General features: G+C 40.6%; 2 protein-coding genes across 3 annotated transcripts in view; one reads left to right on the plus strand and one right to left on the minus strand.

Annotated features, from left to right (window-relative positions):
• Positions 1-21: 21 nt before the first annotated feature.
• Cals (calsyntenin-1) lies at positions 22-6,543 on the minus strand. 2 transcript variants are annotated; one of them, XM_068298140.1, is made up of 11 exons: positions 6,365-6,543; positions 5,570-5,774; positions 5,237-5,379; positions 4,665-5,165; positions 4,468-4,575; positions 3,268-4,411; positions 2,139-2,681; positions 1,976-2,059; positions 1,771-1,901; positions 1,595-1,718; positions 22-1,515 (listed from the first exon to the last, which is right to left on the minus strand). In XM_068298140.1, exons 2-11 carry the CDS (start codon positions 5,724-5,726, stop codon positions 1,442-1,444), a joined length of 3,009 nt encoding a protein of 1,002 aa, XP_068154241.1. In that variant the 5' UTR covers positions 5,727-5,774; positions 6,365-6,543; the 3' UTR covers positions 22-1,441. The 2 variants fall into 2 exon arrangements, with proteins under 2 accessions (XP_068154241.1, XP_068154240.1); XM_068298139.1 differs by lacking the exon at positions 6,365-6,543 and adding an exon at positions 6,194-6,339.
• Positions 6,544-13,928: 7,385 nt separating this feature from the next.
• The window catches only part of Sox102F (transcription factor Sox102F), a 41,941-nt gene continuing 39,103 nt past the window's right edge, over positions 13,929-16,766 (plus strand). Inside the window, exon 1 of the mRNA XM_068298144.1 lies at positions 13,929-14,798. The gene's annotated coding sequence lies outside the window, so the exon portion shown is untranslated. The remainder of the gene's footprint in view (positions 14,799-16,766) is intronic.

Below are 16,766 nucleotides of genomic sequence, written 5' to 3' on the forward strand. Positions count from 1 at the left end.
CGGTTATACATAACAATAGCGTTTTGTCAATATATAGAAGCATTTATTTCTTCATGATTTCATTTATTGCATGCTCGGTCTTATGTGAATATGTGTGGTACATATGTATATACGTATTTCGTAACTTTCAGAATAATACTTGCCCCGGCCCCGGGTCAGACAAAACAATAATTTTCGGGTTTGTCTCTATACAGGTTTTGGGGGTACAATACAATATAGCTAATTGTAGGTGTAAGTATGTATCTTTCTGTTTAAGTGTTTGTGTGTACGTGTGTGTGTGTGTGTATGTGTGTGTATGTATGGACGAAATGTAAGCGCTCGAATTCACGAGGATTTGACAAGGATTATTTCATTGCGAGGAATACAATTCTCGGATTCTGTTTCGGATTCGCATCATAGTGCTGCGGTGGCACAGGGTATCCTACAAGTATTTAATCCTATCGAGATGCGAGATGCGAAACGTAAATGAAGAGTGCATGAAGACGGACGGTATATATATTAGTGATATCTAATTGATATGGAGAGTGGCGGGGAAGTGGAGTATAGCTTTCGTGGCTGCGGCTATGGGGGGAAAGGGGGACAATCTCTTGAACTATCGTTTCGACCAGGCCGCCAGTGGTTGGATAGCATTGATCTTGTGTCAGGTTTATTGCTAGTTTAGTCTAACCATTGAAAAAGGATATGTGCTATCACTTGCATAGGTACTCGGGCCCAAAACAGTTCGAATGAGAGTCGAAGGAACGGAAACCTGCTGTTTTCACCCATTCTGGTGATCTGCTGTTGCCTACTATGTATGTATCTTATTATAGACGTCAAAACATTTCCAATAGATCCTTTTCACATTATTAATTTCGGGCATCGAACCCGATGGAATGTGTGCGGAACTAATGCAAAACTCAACTCAACGATCAATGAAGGGATGTTCAACTTAACAAATGGACAATAAATAGATCTAATCAAAAGATTTCAAGAGGAATCGAATGGAGTACCTTCTTTCATGCGCTACAAACGGAGGAAATGCTATACGCGTGTACTTAGCATTGGTTCTTATGTGCTATGCTCGTAGGTCTATGGCCTTCACACTGGCTCTGCCAATGTTGGAGATAGGGAGTAATATAGGTGTGGTGTATACATAAGTGTAAGTAATTGTACTATGCCTTAGTTTAAATTTGTGTCTGCAATAAGATTACATGGTACATACATATGTACTTCTCGTCACTAGCGTGCATCCATTAAATGCTACTGCACGCACATTAATTGTAGATATAGATATATGTATATGGACAATTCCAAATGGATGCACGTTTGCACGGAATTAACTGCTGGCTATTTGGGGGTTACTATCGAAGTATGTAGTTGATCTTGTAGTTTATATTTTAAAAGCACATTTACATATCTTTAATTTTTCAACTTGATAGATAAATTCAAAACACACCCTCGTTTAATTTACCGTTGAAAACATGTTGGTGTTGTCCCACTCGAGCTGATTGATGTGGGCAAATCCATCCTTCATGACTGCAATTGAACGGACAAAAAGCAACAGACAGGAGTTGAGTTTTTGACGCTCTTCTTTAGATCCAAATTATCCTCTTACCTTCTTCGTCCTCCGAGTCCGAATTCTCAGAGTCGGAGCTATCTTCAGAGGCAGCGTCTGTCTGCATCGGATTTATGGTGATGGTTAATGCCGAATCATCCCATATCAACCCTTCATCTGCAATCTATAGGAGAGGAATAAGCTAACTTTCTAAAATTACTTGACCGAGCTTGTACCTTGGGACACGGCTGATGTCGATCCGTGTACTTTTGGTTATTTTTTATTCGTGCAATCGAAACACCGCAAAGCAGAACGACCAAGAAAACGCAAATAAGAATTATCAGCATTGTGGGATGCGCGGCCTCCGCTGAAATTGATAAGAGGCACACAGTTAATAGCCAATCGGACATTTTTCAGTTACTTTCGGGCAATTGGACTAACCTTTATGCACAATTGAATGCACATGCGACTTTGGCTCCTGCACTTCATTAGTGTGTAATAACGAGTAGGAGAAAACCTTAGTGTCTGAAATTGAATATTTGAATAAAACCATTCTCAAAACATGTGTTTCATAAGTTCCACTAAAACGGGCACGGATACCTACCTGAAGCCTGTTCGCCGCCATCGGCCGATGAACGACCGTGGTAAAGGCCTGCGGCATTGTCGTTTCCATTGCCCAACAGTGAGGATGACGATGCTGGCGCATTGGTTGTATTGGGCAAGGTTTGCTTTGGATGCAGAACTGTCAACGTTAGCGTGTACTCCACACTCTTGAATTGAGAATTGAGCTGGGCACAAGATAGCTTGAAGACGCGGTTTAAGTAATAGGCCGGTTTCTTATTGCTGTATACTAGGGCACGGAACACATTGAGATAGTTGCGAATTGAATCTGTGCCAATCATTTCGACGCCATCCTTATTAATGTTTGTCTTTATGTCCATTGTAGAGGAGAGCGATTCATCTCCGTCAATTTGAATTTCCTCATGATCCGGATTCAGCGAGGGAAAAACAACTACGCTACACGAATCGAGATATTCCTTGGCAGCCACTTTCTGATTGTTTTTCGTGGACATTACAACGTGGACCTTGTCCAAGATATGAACACCTAGCTTGATTTCTTGATACGAGACCAATTTGTTTGATGTTCCTGGAAATTATTTGCAAAAGCATTTGTTAGTTTTTACACCATCTACAGGCAAAAGGAAGATTTTCCGACCCTGATGACCCGTATGAACACCTAGATCTCGGAGACTATAAGAGCTGGAGTCATCAAATTTGGTATGTAGACTCCTGTAGGATGTACAACAACAAGCTAGAGATACCGACTTTGGTGTCCGTATTTGTTTGTTTTTGCCTCCCCCGATTGCCACCCGCAATTTTTTTCTTTTATTCACTAAATAAATCAAATTTGGCATATTGGGCCCCTAAGTTGGTCGTAAGTTAATTTCGAATTTTAAGATGATTATTTTACTCGGTGCATGGTACTGCAAAGTCGGCAAGATGACTTACTTTTGCCCAACGCTTAGATGTGTTTCATTCTAATTACTTATTACGAAATATTTTTTGCTATATTTCAAAATTTCAAAGTACTTTTTGTACCTCTGAAACAACATTTCTCTGTATCTCTCTGTCTTTACATCCTTATTCAGGCTGTAAGTTTTGCTCCAATTAATAAAACTTCAGACTTGATTGTCAATACTTTCTTTAGTTTATGAAATGTCCCCAACACGTACCTGTTATCGTAATCTTGTTGGTCTCAGGTTGAAGATCCTGATCAGCTCTATCTGGTTGTTGGTGCGATTCCACCTTATCCACCTTATACATAGCAGAAGTGTCCACCGACTTTTCCTCCGAATCGGCCCCAAAGTTGACCGGGACTATGGGCTCATTAACCATAATGTAAGTCTCGATCGTTGGTAAGCGAATGGCGCTCTGGTTTGTGCATAACATGGTGGTACGAACTTCAATATTGCGTCTTCCAATGGTTGGCCTTTGCTTGACATTGATGTATTGAACCTTGCGCATCAGCTGTTCAATTTTGTGCTTTCCCTGAGCCTCAATGTAGATTTCATTCATTTGAGCATTGGCCTGGATTTGAGTGTCAGATGAATCAGATTGCTCGCTCTGACTAGGTTCCAGCAAGTGTTCAGCGCAACTGGTGCCACACCTGATGTCCTCAGACGAAAGCACACCATTAAGAGAGACCTTGACCTCGGATATGTCACCATTGAAGCCATGTTTTAAACGATTTTCTGAGCTCTGATAGCAGGCACCAACAGCCATTGTTGTGTTGACGCCGTGAGCAGCGTGAAGGGGCCAATCATCAATTACCTCTGGATTGCTGTGGCGATCCTCAACAGAATTCTCAAAGCGCACACCGTCAATGAAAAGCTCGACCTTGGCCGATTGGTCAACGTTAAGGACATAGTGATGCCACTCGTTGTCGCAAACTTGGGGTATTTTCCAGCGCCACTCAGCAGGACTAAATATATTCAGATCCCCCTCGTTAAAGTTTTTGCGCAGCAAAAGGATTAACCGGCAGTTACGCACGAACAGGGCCATGTGGTGACGGTTCATCTTATGGTCATCGGCACTGCACATGATATGCTCCTTTATATGCTTATTGGTGGAGCTTTGACCGCTGTGGCGGAAAATTGTCATGATGCCAAATGGCCGGACAGAGAAGTCGTAATGTCCAATAAAGGAATCTGGTACAACGACACCGGCCGATCCGTCAAAGTGGAATATCGGCTCAGCTCCTTCATCGAAGTTCAACTCCTTGGTCCACTCTGCTCCCTGAGGCAACAGATCTTTCATGGCCAAACTTCGAGAGCAATTGGATATGTCGCGGTCGCATCCGAAGGAGATATGCTTGGTCTGTGGGGACGTATTTTTAAAATGTTGGCCAATTGGCAAGTCCATCAACAGCTTACCTTCAGAGCTATGGAAGCGTGTATGGTCAACTCTTCATTGCTACAGGAGATATCGCACAGATCCAGCCGAGCATTTGGGAACAGCTGCAGACTGTCGGTACTGCCGGACTACATGCAAAGCAAATTAATAATATTCAAGGGTGAAAGGGCAAACAGTTGAAACGGTGACAGTGATTACAAGCTACAACTACACTTACTGTGTAATCAATGCGTTCAGGGATTCCCAAAAACTTTGCCTCGCACACGCGGCGAACTTTGATGCTGACCATTATGGGTGACGACTCTTTCATAGCACAATCATAGGCCACAACGGACAGAATGTGATTATGGGATGCCTTGTGTGAAAGTGGTTCAGTGTTCTTGATCGACCCTTCGTTGTCAATGGCGAAGGGCTCATCATTGTTGAGTATTTCATATTTGCAGACGTCCCCAAACAATGGAGTACAGTCCTTGTCCGAGGCTTCGACACGTATAATCTCGTTATAAAGACGACCTTCGTCGACTTCAGTGACGTAAGATGGTTCTAGGAACGTGGGTGCATATTCATTGATGTCAATGACGGTAATGTGAACATTCGCTGTGTTCGATGGCGTTCCGTCACAATATATGGCCACGATCTCGAAGTGATAACTCTTTCGCTTCTCACAATTCAGCGTACGGCGTGCTCTTAAAATGCCCAAGTTATTTACTAGTTCGATCTGAAAATACAAAGGCAGTTACGATACAGTTATTGTGATGGGTAACTACCTACAGACATCAGGACACTCACCTGGAATGGTATTTCATGGTACGGCTTTTTCAGGATGCGGAAGTTGCATATCTTCTCTTCGTCCACTTTTATTAGCGGCGTTATCTCCACAAGAGTCTCATTTTCACGAATCAGGCCATGATAAGATTTTTCCAATATATTTTCTAAAATTAAATTTGGTATGTGTCATAAAGCTTTTTCGTAACACTAGGTTTATTTTTGTTCTCCACCAGGGCTAATAAATCGAATCACTTTGAAAAATGTCTTCCTAATGGGAGCAAATATTCGGATCCCCCACCGCCCCTCAAAACTTTAAATATATCCATGAATACAATGTGCAAGACACCCACTCACCTCGCTGCGTTAGATATTCGTCTTCATTTTCATTTGAGTTCGATCCAATCCCCATCCCCGTATTCAACGACGAAGATGCGAATGCCCCACTGAAAACGACCAGTGCCAGGTAGACAAACAGGTAACCGTAAACATTAAAATGTTTGCTCGACGGCATGGTGCTGCGGATTCGTATGCAGAGAGAATAGATGGGTTGATAGTGTTTCTGAAATGGATGTTGGAGATGTTATGTCCAAAGTATTTCAAAACATGTATACATATGAAAATCTTTTATGATCATCTTTAACTGAAATGCGCTATCGTTCAAGGGGTCAAAAACCCTGCAGGTATTTCTTTTATTATCCTTTTATTACATGATATAATATTGTAAATAAAGATAATTGTAATAGTTCAAAAAGCATTCGCACATCTTCGTCAAACCTTCTCACACATGTTCGAGTTGGGAAAAACACATAATATGTGTGTGTGTGTGTGTGTACATTTGGATATGTATCCATGAGATACACACTTTGTGACATTTTTACTTCGATTTTGATGCACGACCAACACAAACACATACACATACACAAATACATACACACCAGTTTCCCCGAACCACACGGATTGACAGGATATTTTACCTACTTCTTTATCTTCACATGCACTCATGCACCTGCATCTGCATCAGCATCTGCATCTGCATCAAAAAATCCAATCCAACCAATCCCAATATCAGTCCGCTCATATGTATCCACACTTCAACACCCACACACAGATTTTGATTCGGGTTTTGAAAAATCAATAGAATATACTAACATTTCACTCGCACTCTTCGCTTGCGCTTAGTACTTGAGTATTTAACATGTATCGATGCATATGCACCTAAAACTGCAGTTGCAGTCAATTTAACAATTATTTAAACGCAATGTTTATCCGATTTTATCTTATAGATACATCTTTTTCTGTTCACGGGTCCAGCTCTCTCGTTTCAACTAGTGCTGGGAAAAACATCGATCTAATATCGATACATCGATGTTTTTATTGACATCGAAAATATCGATGTTGCCGATATATAGCCATAACTAGACCATTATTTTCCCATCACTTCAAATAAAAACATGGGATAAAGCTAGTAATACCACTGGACAGTGCGCTTACATTCTATATAGCATCAGATCTTCGCCCATATTGTGTAGTTGAGAACAAGGGGTTTCGGTATTTCGCTGAAACTCTTGATCCACGCTAACAGCTGCCATCGCGAAGAATATTGCGCGATGTCTACATCCCAAAGCTGTTTATGGAAATAAAGCAGAAATTACGTGAGATCGTTGATTGAGTTCTGGGCTATTACAACTAAGAGCAGTACCATTGCCTATGATAAATTCAAAGGCATTATCGCCCTTAAGGGGGGTTTCTACCTTGTGTTATAAAAAAATTCGATTTTTTTTTTTTTTTTGCATTTTCGGCTAGTTATCGGCCGTTAAGTGAAGCGGTGTCAAGCGCATTGGGCCGCAGCACAAATATTCAAACGCATTTTTCCCAAAACTATTTATTTGGAACTCATGGAAGTCCTACAGGGCGCAAAAATTAACCAATCGCTATGAAATTTTACACATGTTCTTTAGGATATTGTTCATCGCTGGTAGTAGAATTGGCGAAAAATATTAAAAATTGTTAATTTTAAAAATTAATTAGTAACGAAAAATAGGCAAATTTTAAATTTTTTTTTTAAAAAAGCTCATAACTTTATAATTTTTCATCTTTTTTCCCAATTCTACTACCAGCGCTGCGGAAAAGTGTCTAGATTAAGAAAAAAATTTTCATTTTTGGATTCAGACTTCATTTGCGAACGGTAGGACTTTCATAAGGACGAAATGGGGATGCCATTGGAAAATTCCCCCCCTCTCGCCCTTTTTCAAAAAAAAAAATTCTTACTAAAAAGCGCCTTTTCGGCCCACCAAGGTAGAAACCCCCTTAACTGCTGATGAAATTGCCATTCCGGAAGACTTGGATAATGTTTTGTTTCTATTTGAACACGTCAACAGTGCTGCCAATAGGTAATTAGTGATGTTCCGCTAGTTCTGGCCAGATAGGCTATCGATTTCAACAACGTTGCCACATAGACAATTTCTACGTGAGCACTCACGGCACGACATTAATATATATTATATACATTAAATTAGATTTTAACTTTTTAATTAAACATAATAAGAATATTAACGCAACACATGTTCAGACTTTAATTTGCAGTTTTATTTCTAGCTAGAAATGCCTTTATATAATAAGATAGAATATTATGAAATTAGGCACCCAATGGCTTATAAAATAAGCCTTGTCCATAAATTCGCCAAGCGAATTGAAATTCTCCAGTATCCTTTCCTCCACATTTTCCTTGAATTTTTCAGAATACTGCTGAAATTCTTGAAGTCCTCAATTTCCTCAATTTTTGGATACGGAATTCTCCTCAGAACCGCAATTTCTGAATGAGAAACATTAAATCTTAAGCTTGCCATTTTCTTGGTTATTGAGTTTTTATTCTTATTTTCCTTTTATTTCACAGTTCATCAATTTCAAAAAGCCCGACTTTTATCTCCCTTTTATTTGAATTTCGATTTTACCCCTAAATAAATTTTAGTAAATCGAAATTCCTCCCAACTCAATTGGAAGTTCAATTTCCACACTTTTTCGCATCTCAATTGAATAAGGAGAACAAAGCAGAAATGCAATAACCCAATGAAAAGGAATCAAAACAAAACCAACAACCATAAGCTCTTCTTCTTGAAATTTTAGCAATTTTGTCAAATTTTTTGTAAGAAAGAAGATTTTACATTTTGATAAGTTTTCTCTTGTATTTATTCTAAGAAATTTCAGATCTTTCCTATTTTTGCTGACAAGAGACAATGGAGGATAATTCTTTGCCCTCGTTTGGAGAGACTTTCTGGAAAATAGATAAACGAGGTAAAATAAGGCATGAAACTTGCATCGATTTCATTTATTTACAACATTTAAAACAGATTGCTAATTAATGAGACATTTTGCGCCACCAAATCTGCCAGGGACTCTCTGTTATTTCTTCATCTCGAATTCCTACAATCCAAGGCGGCCAGTAAAATGTGCATCTGCGGACGATACTCCAAATCTGCAGCATTTATCAAAATGGATGACCTAAGGCAGAGCCAGGCACTCATATCCCCCGGGGGACGAACACGTTCGGCTCGTCGTATGCGTGTAACCGAACGGCTGCCGAAGTCCTCACACAAAAAAATCAAGAGCATGAGGGTGGATTTAGTTTTCCTCAGCATTTCGACGCAAGCAGATCGCTTTGTTGAGAGATGACACATAAAAAAATTGATCGCTACTTTGTTTTTCTATCTTTCTCTTGCATCAGTTTAGCTGCTGTACTCGTTTTCTTGATTTGAGACAAAATTTTGTCAACTTTCATTTTGCGCAGTGTAAAGCAACACACGCAGACAAGCAAGTGCACACATACAACTACATTTTTCTAGCGCTCTCTTTGTGCCGGGCCCTGCCTTAGGTCAGGGCTGCGTCGAAATGCTGAGCAAAACTAAATCCATCTTGATTTTTTTGTGTGAGGACTTCGGCAGCCGTTCGGTTACACGCATACGACGAGCCGAACGTGTTCGTCCCCCGGGGGATATGAGTGCCTGGCTCTGACCTAAGGACTACGTGCAGATTTCACCTATTGGAGTTTTAGAGCAGGGGTAGGCACAAAGAGAGCCAGCGCAAACTGTCAGTGTATGTGTGTATTTTACACTGCGAAAAATGAAAAGTGGATAAAATTTGACTCAATCGCTCAAACTAGCACAATCGATGATCTGCTGCAAGAAAATAAATGAGAAAATAACCCCCAAATTAATTTTTTCATGTGCAGTTATTCAACAACGCGACATATGTAGATGCGCTCGCGTTGAAATGCTGGAACAGACTAATTCTGTTTTTACGCTCTCAAGTGCACTTCGTGTTGACTTCGGCATGCACACAGATGGTAAAACGATCATATGCCGAAGAAAAGTGCCCGCACGGGCTATGGGTGCCTACCTCTGTTTTAGAGGGACTAATACGTTACGACAAGAGATGCAGCGGCGGCACGTTTTACAAGAATAAGATTAATTATAATAAAAAAAGAACAAACGATATTAATAATATTGAGACTCGATATTGGTAAACAAAAAAAACGAGGCTCATTCGAGCGATTAAATGAAAACAAATAAATTAAATAAATAATTAATTGAGCAAATTGTAATTGTAAAGTAAATGAATAATTGAATAAATAAATGTATAAATAATTAGGATAAGGTTATATGAATAAATAAATAGTTATGTATGATTTCGGCAATAAATTAGCTCTGTATGAGTATATAATATATATGTATATAAAAACGAGGACGATAAAAATAGACGGGGGGATGACAATTTTAAAATAAATCGGTCTTGCGGGGAGCGTATTGGGTGATCACGTGGGGAACAGATTCACCTTACGACTCCCAAAGGATAGTTTAGGGTATTTATCCCGCGCCGGCTTCTGTGAAAATTTCAGGTTAAACTAGTGTTCAGGACGGACCTCCCTCTTCTATTTTAATTTATAATTTTCTCCTGAAGGCGGAATATGCGGTGGTCACGAGGTGGAATATGCGGTGGTCTTCACAATCATGGGGGAAATAAAAAACTTGGCCAGGCCCCGAAAATATGCGGCCTGACCTCTGATGACTGCCGATTTGGTTGGCCTGTACGGAGAATCCTGAAGGTGAGGATAAGATTAGGACTAACTCCCCTGGACCGTCCCTGGATATGAAAGATTCACTTACCCCTCTATCTTGTCCAATCCCGCATTGGCATATACCCAGGATTTGGCTTCCCTCTTGAAATAATTCACTGCATAAAAATTTTCCAGATTCTCACATCACTTTACTGTATATGCCCGTCATCATAGTTAAAAATTTTGCCCACATCCCCGCTCCTGAAATTTTTAGTAGAGTTTCCGGCTTCCTCAATACCCTGTCCGGGTTTAATTGCAATCTGTAATTAAAACATACATATGTATGTATATATATAATATAAATAATATTGTAAGAAAATTTTCGTCCTCTTTTAGACCTCCCGGGGGGGCAAGAAAAGTTCGTCGATGCTTATGAAGAAAGGCTCATTCATTAACACTTCCATCGAATTGAAATTTTCAATTATTCTATTCGGCTTATTATTTTTAAATTTCTCCATATATACATCGAATTCCGCAATTCCGGCTTCTATTTTCCATACCGGAATCCTCTTCAAAGTAGGAATTCCATTGGAAGATACATTCAATTTCAAAGTTGCATTCACTTTTATCACTTTCAAAAAGCCCGACTTTTATCTCCCTTTTATTTGAATTTCGATTTTACTCCCATCATATGGCTTCGTGTGATGCCAGAACTCGTCTATATTTAGGGCGTACACAGAATCCTCCCGCATCCCATTGAGGGTCTTCGGATAGAAAAACGCCCTCTTCTTCATCATATTGAGCCGTTCCTGCAGGCGTTCCAGGAACTTCTCCTCAGTCGCAGAATTCATATTCCCCACACCTGGGAAAGAATTAAGGTTATATTTCAAATTTTGGCAGGTTACTGTGTACTTATCCATTTTGCCGCCTCGCCAATTTGCCGCCAATTTCGTTATATTTTTCCTAACGGTGCTTTTTTTTATCGACACCCACTTAATCGATACTTAATCGATTTAATCGCTAAAAGCTATTTTATTTGGCGCGTTGTTTGGCTGCTCTGGCATCAAATTATTTTACTCTGAATGTATTCTGAATTATATTTGTTTGGCGCGTTGTTTGGCTGCTCTGGCATCAAATTATTTTACTCTGAATGTATTCTGAATTATATTTGTTTTATAAAATCAAGAAAATATTGTAAACTCTTTTTACCTTCGTTTGTTGAGAATAGTGCGACGCCATTTCAAAAAAAGCTAATTTTGGCTTTTATGTAGTTTAATCGAATTTTGATAATAATTTAGCAAATATTTGATCGGTTGTAGAATAACTATCGACGCTCGTATTAAATTAATAAAAAGAAAATGCCAAATTGCCAATTTTGCAACTATTCTTCGAAAAGACCCTATAATGTCGAACGGCACACTGAAATGAAGCACCCAGCTAAAGGCAGACCCAATTTGCCAATAATGAACCCACCGGCAGAGACGCCACCCATTGTAGTGCAGCCCCCGGCAAGTCCGGAGGAGGAGGTGGAGCCGGAGCCGGAGCCTATGGACGAGCAGTCCATGATGAACAATTCAGACAGCAGTGGATCGGAAGTTGATTTCCACAGCCTGTCGGAAAAGAAAAAAAAGTCATATTTTGCGAGACAACGGGCTGTTGTGGAAGTCGGAGGAGGTTTGCAAAAAAGCCTACGTAAGTATCACATGCAAGCCACAATTGGAATTTGCAATTGTGTATAACTTTCTACTTATTTTCAGAATGTTTCAATCTGTGGAAAAGCAGGGCGGCTTTGTTCTGGCAACTTGTTGGGAGTTGATCGGGAAAGTGGCCAAAGTTCCATATTCAGAGGATACACTGAAAGAGATATACATAACATTTCTTCTTGGTTTCGAGAAAAAAGAAGAAAAGCGAATAATGGATTTGGAGGCACTAGGATGTCCATTGTGGTGGGATTATGGAGAATTCATAAGCCACAAAAACTTCAAGATTGGCAAGAGGGCAATCAATTCAAACGACATACGGAAGTGTGTTCTAGATAAAATTTATTTGGAGTACTATAAACATAAACTAGATCCTGAGCGTTCATTCCAAGTGAAGGATTCGTGGGTGGCAGCCTCTAGAATGACGCCCCAAGACATTTACGAGTATATGAAGATAGAACACAAGCAATGCCAGCTTACCGAGCAATCAGCAAGAACACAGCGAAACATAGGACAGATATAGAAAAACGAGAATGTAATGATATATATGTACTTATATTCATTTTCCATTCATCTTAATGTTCAAGAAAGTTGCTAAAAAGAAACACAAAATATAACATACAAAGAATTATCCTAATAGTCCAATTGCTATACATTATTATAAAGGATCAAGATCAAGTATTTAAGTTCCGATCTGGTAATAATATAGTAATAGCACCTGCACCGTTCACCTTGACCACCTCAATTAGAGATGAGGTAAACTTGCTAACCCAAATACCCTCTGAGGTTCGATAGTTCATCTCTAAAAAATATTTAAAAAAAATGCTAAGGGTGCGAGTAATAGTGCTAAGGGTGCGAGTAATAAGCTTTTACAACGATAGATGGCGCTTAACAAATTCAGTTTTGAACTAATTATAATTTACACCAATGGAGGGCGCTTATCGCTTACTCGCTCCCTTAGCACTATTACTCGCACCCTTAGGACTGTTTACTCGCACCCTTAGCACTATTACTCGCACCCTTAGCACTATTACTCGCACCCTTAGCACTATTACTCGTACCCTTAGGACTATTACTCGCACCCTTAGCACTATTTTATCCAATTTTTATCCAGGCACTTTTTATCCAACTACCAGTATTTTGTGTTGACCTGATTGTGGTAAAAAGAAAGTTTGGCGCTCAAGTCACATTTTCAAAATTTGTTTGTTTTCCTATTTTCAGTATATTTTAAACTATATCCCGAAAAACGTCCGTCGGGATCCAGGAATTCATGTTGAACAATCAAACTCAGCAGAGAGATATGTAAAGTCTATAATCTATATCTGGTTCTATAAGTTAACAATATTCTGCAACTGTGTCTGGGTTAGCCAAAGGTCCTTGCTGAAGTTACGGCTTGAAATAAATGACAGTAATCTCCGTTGACGGAGGCGCTACGAGGACCTTAAATTGTATGTAAGATAAGAGCCAGTTGAAAATTAAAGAATAATGGTAGCTTTTACGGGGCTGGCACTCCTTCACCCTTTTGTCTCAGAGTTTACCTATTCGAATTCCACATTGGGTTTCCCAATGAAATTGGAAACAACAGTGATGGCGATACAATAAAAATAAGCATGACCTCTTCTGTGGAAGTTGATGTGAAAGCGGAAGCAAATCTGTTTGCTCTACTCTGGGGGTATGTGGGCGGGCACACTATTGCAGTGAGTTACTATTGGCCAGATCCAGAAGTTTGTTCTCGTCGAACGCTCATTGGTCGATACTTTGCTTCTCTCAATCTGTTGCTCTTAAAATCATGTGCAAAGAGAGCGCGATGTGCTCTCTTCGTTGGACTCAACGCTGCGGCTGAGGCTGGGGCATGGGGCACTTGTCTTCTCTCGTCGGCTAAAACACGAAGGAGGGGGAACTAGCGATGCTGCGCCAGTCGCAGCCGAACATCTTGAGCTGGAGGAATTGGAGTCAGTGAGAATTGAACATTGCCACGCAATGGTGGTGGGTACCGGCTCACCAATAATTTCGCCTGAATCGCGTCTCCTCGCCGTAGTTCCGCTTACCGTTTTCCGTATTTAAAAGGCTCAGCGCCCAACGCCCAGTCCCCACGCCCACTTTGTCTCACCCACCTTGCAGGCTGTTAGTACATCGTCATCGCCGACAAGTGTCACCCCGTTCGCATTTGAGTGAATCTGAATCTGAATTCGAATCTGAATCTGTATCTGTATCTTAATCTAAATCTGGCACACTGTACACTCCACAATGCCCCTATCACTGGGATAGTGAACACAAACTAAATCTGAACTGGCCGTGGAGGTCAAACACTTATCAAAACGAGAAACAAAAAAAACCAAAAACCAAAAACAAAACAAAAATTCTGAAAATGATCGGTTTGTGGAGCGTCGTTCGCCAACCGACGACACATGCACATACACATAATATGATGTATGTCGTAATGTAGTTGTGTGCGTGAGTGGTGTCTGTGTGGATATGGCTGAGGCCCAAAACCAAAAGATTAGATTTAGATTTGCCCTGGGGCAGTCCTAAGCCCCCCTAAAAAAAAAAAAAGAAAACGAACAATTCTCATCGAAACTAAAAGTGAAATGTGAGAGTAGCAGCAGATCGAAGATCATTAGCAAAGTGAATATGCAATAGTGCCATATAAAAATACATATTCAATATACACACACATACGTACATGCATCTGCCAAAGTACAGATTGCGTTTGTATGTGTAGCCATACATACATATGTTGCATAAGCTAACCTAGTCAAAGGAGTATAACTCTTACACGTCATGATGGAATAGGAATAGATCCTCATCCAGCCCATCGCAAAGCCCAACAGAGGTGAGTTGTAGCATCCGATTCTGATTCTGATCCGATCTAACCAGTTCGCGAATTTCTTGAATTCTTATGCCCTGCCTAATTGTGGCTCCGAAACTAATGCTTTTTGCTCGTTGCTCTTCACTCTCCACTTGCCGATCACTATCTCTCTCTCTCTCCCTCTCTCTCTCACACCTGGCTGGGGCAAGTCTGGGCGCACAAGCATTGGATGCGACAGGTGCACTTGCCACGCGAGATGGGCTTGCGCTTTGGGGGGGAACTGGAATTGGAATTGCGGGGCTCGTGAGTTGATCGTGCATTCAGTGGCAGGACTGGTTTTTTTTCGTTCGTTTGCATCAACGACTACAATTCCAACTTGAATTCGACTCTGATTCCAATTCGCATGAGTAACTGTAACCAGTGGAACCAGGAGCGGGAACCAGGAGAAGAGGGGCCCGGGCCTTTTTGTTGGGCCTTTGTCTTTGATTTATTTTTTAGTTGCGGTCGTCTGCTTTTTTTCGAATGTATAACCAAAATTAACTCTACGATGTATGAGATCCATCCTGAAATTTTCAACACATGAGATGCTCCAAAGAAAGAGAGACAGAGAGACAATGGGGTAAGGTGGAGGGAGATCATTAATGATGTTAGTCCATCTGTCAAATTATTTGTTTTTGTTAGTTGGTGGGGAAGCAGCAGCAGCATCGGCTGCATGTCGATTGTTTGTTCAAGGGTGTCACCGTGGAACGCCATAAATTCTGCGACTGGGCAACATGTTGCAGCATCTTCGCTTATTCAAAATAAGGTCCACGAATACGGATACATCAAAGAGACAATCAAGGCGAAACAATGACGCAAACATATTCAGCCCGAATGGGACGTCCCCGTCGCCTTCCCCCTGTGCGGAAAGTGCAACAACAAAGAAAAGATGCGGCGTCTTAGAGAATTTGCCTACGAAACCATCCAAAGGGGAGGTTAGTTAGTTTAGGCTAGACTTCAATGTCCGACAGTGACACTGGCGGCAAAGTCAAAGCCGCTTTGGAACTGGCCGGGAGTACCGCTTAGAGAGCTCTTTGGCCAAGAAGGGTGGGTAGATTGAAAGGCATTCTCGTAAATTGAGAGAGACATCGTTTCAATACCCTTGCACTTAAAATAGGACCAGAACTTACTTTGAGAAAGGAAGAGCTAATGCAATTTAAGCCTCTCTGATCATTATTTGTCACTTCACGGACATCATAATAGATTTTATTTTTGATAACTTCTAATTTGGGTGAAATTTCATATTAATCATCTCTCATTGATTTCTAATTAGATTAATATTATAGTTTGCTTGAAGAGTAGACCATGGGAGTATGATCAGAATTTGATCCATGTTGCGATCCAAAATTCTGAGACCTACCCAAACACTGTCCCTCTGCCATATCTACCAGCTTTTACACACACACACACACATGCGCAGAGATATATCCAAGTGGCAGGGCACTCGCACGCATGCTCATTAAGCTAAACTCGAGAGGGGATGCTATGCTCCAAGGCAGAATGACAGGTTTTTATCCAGTTCTTGCAACCAAGCTGGTAAAACTGGACAAGCGGAAAGCAGGCAGCGAGCCAAACAAAACAACAAAATAAATCGCTTTTTCTGAACTTGCTTATCTCACACGCATTTTTTAGTGGCTTGCCACTATTGCGATTCCGATTCCGATTCGGATTCCGATTTTGATTGTGCACCACCTTTGAATATTGAAATTGGTTCTAATAAGGTGAAGCCTCGACCAGCTCAGGATGATCGTCCGTAGTCAAAATCGAAGCATTGGGCGAGCACGTGGCATGCACTTGTTTCTTCTCAACTCTCAAACGACTAAAGGACATAACAGATCATATGAGTCTGTCAAACATGTAACTCCTTATCCTAGAATGAGAAGATTAAACAAAAGATAGTCACTAAAACGTAGACTTTACACAAAGTCATTAAGAAACCCAACAATCTTGGAT

This window comes from Drosophila tropicalis, unplaced genomic scaffold (assembly GCF_018151085.1).
Source record: "Drosophila tropicalis isolate 14030-0801.00 unplaced genomic scaffold, ASM1815108v1 contig_859, whole genome shotgun sequence".
Taxonomy (NCBI): Eukaryota; Metazoa; Arthropoda; class Insecta; order Diptera; family Drosophilidae; genus Drosophila; species Drosophila tropicalis.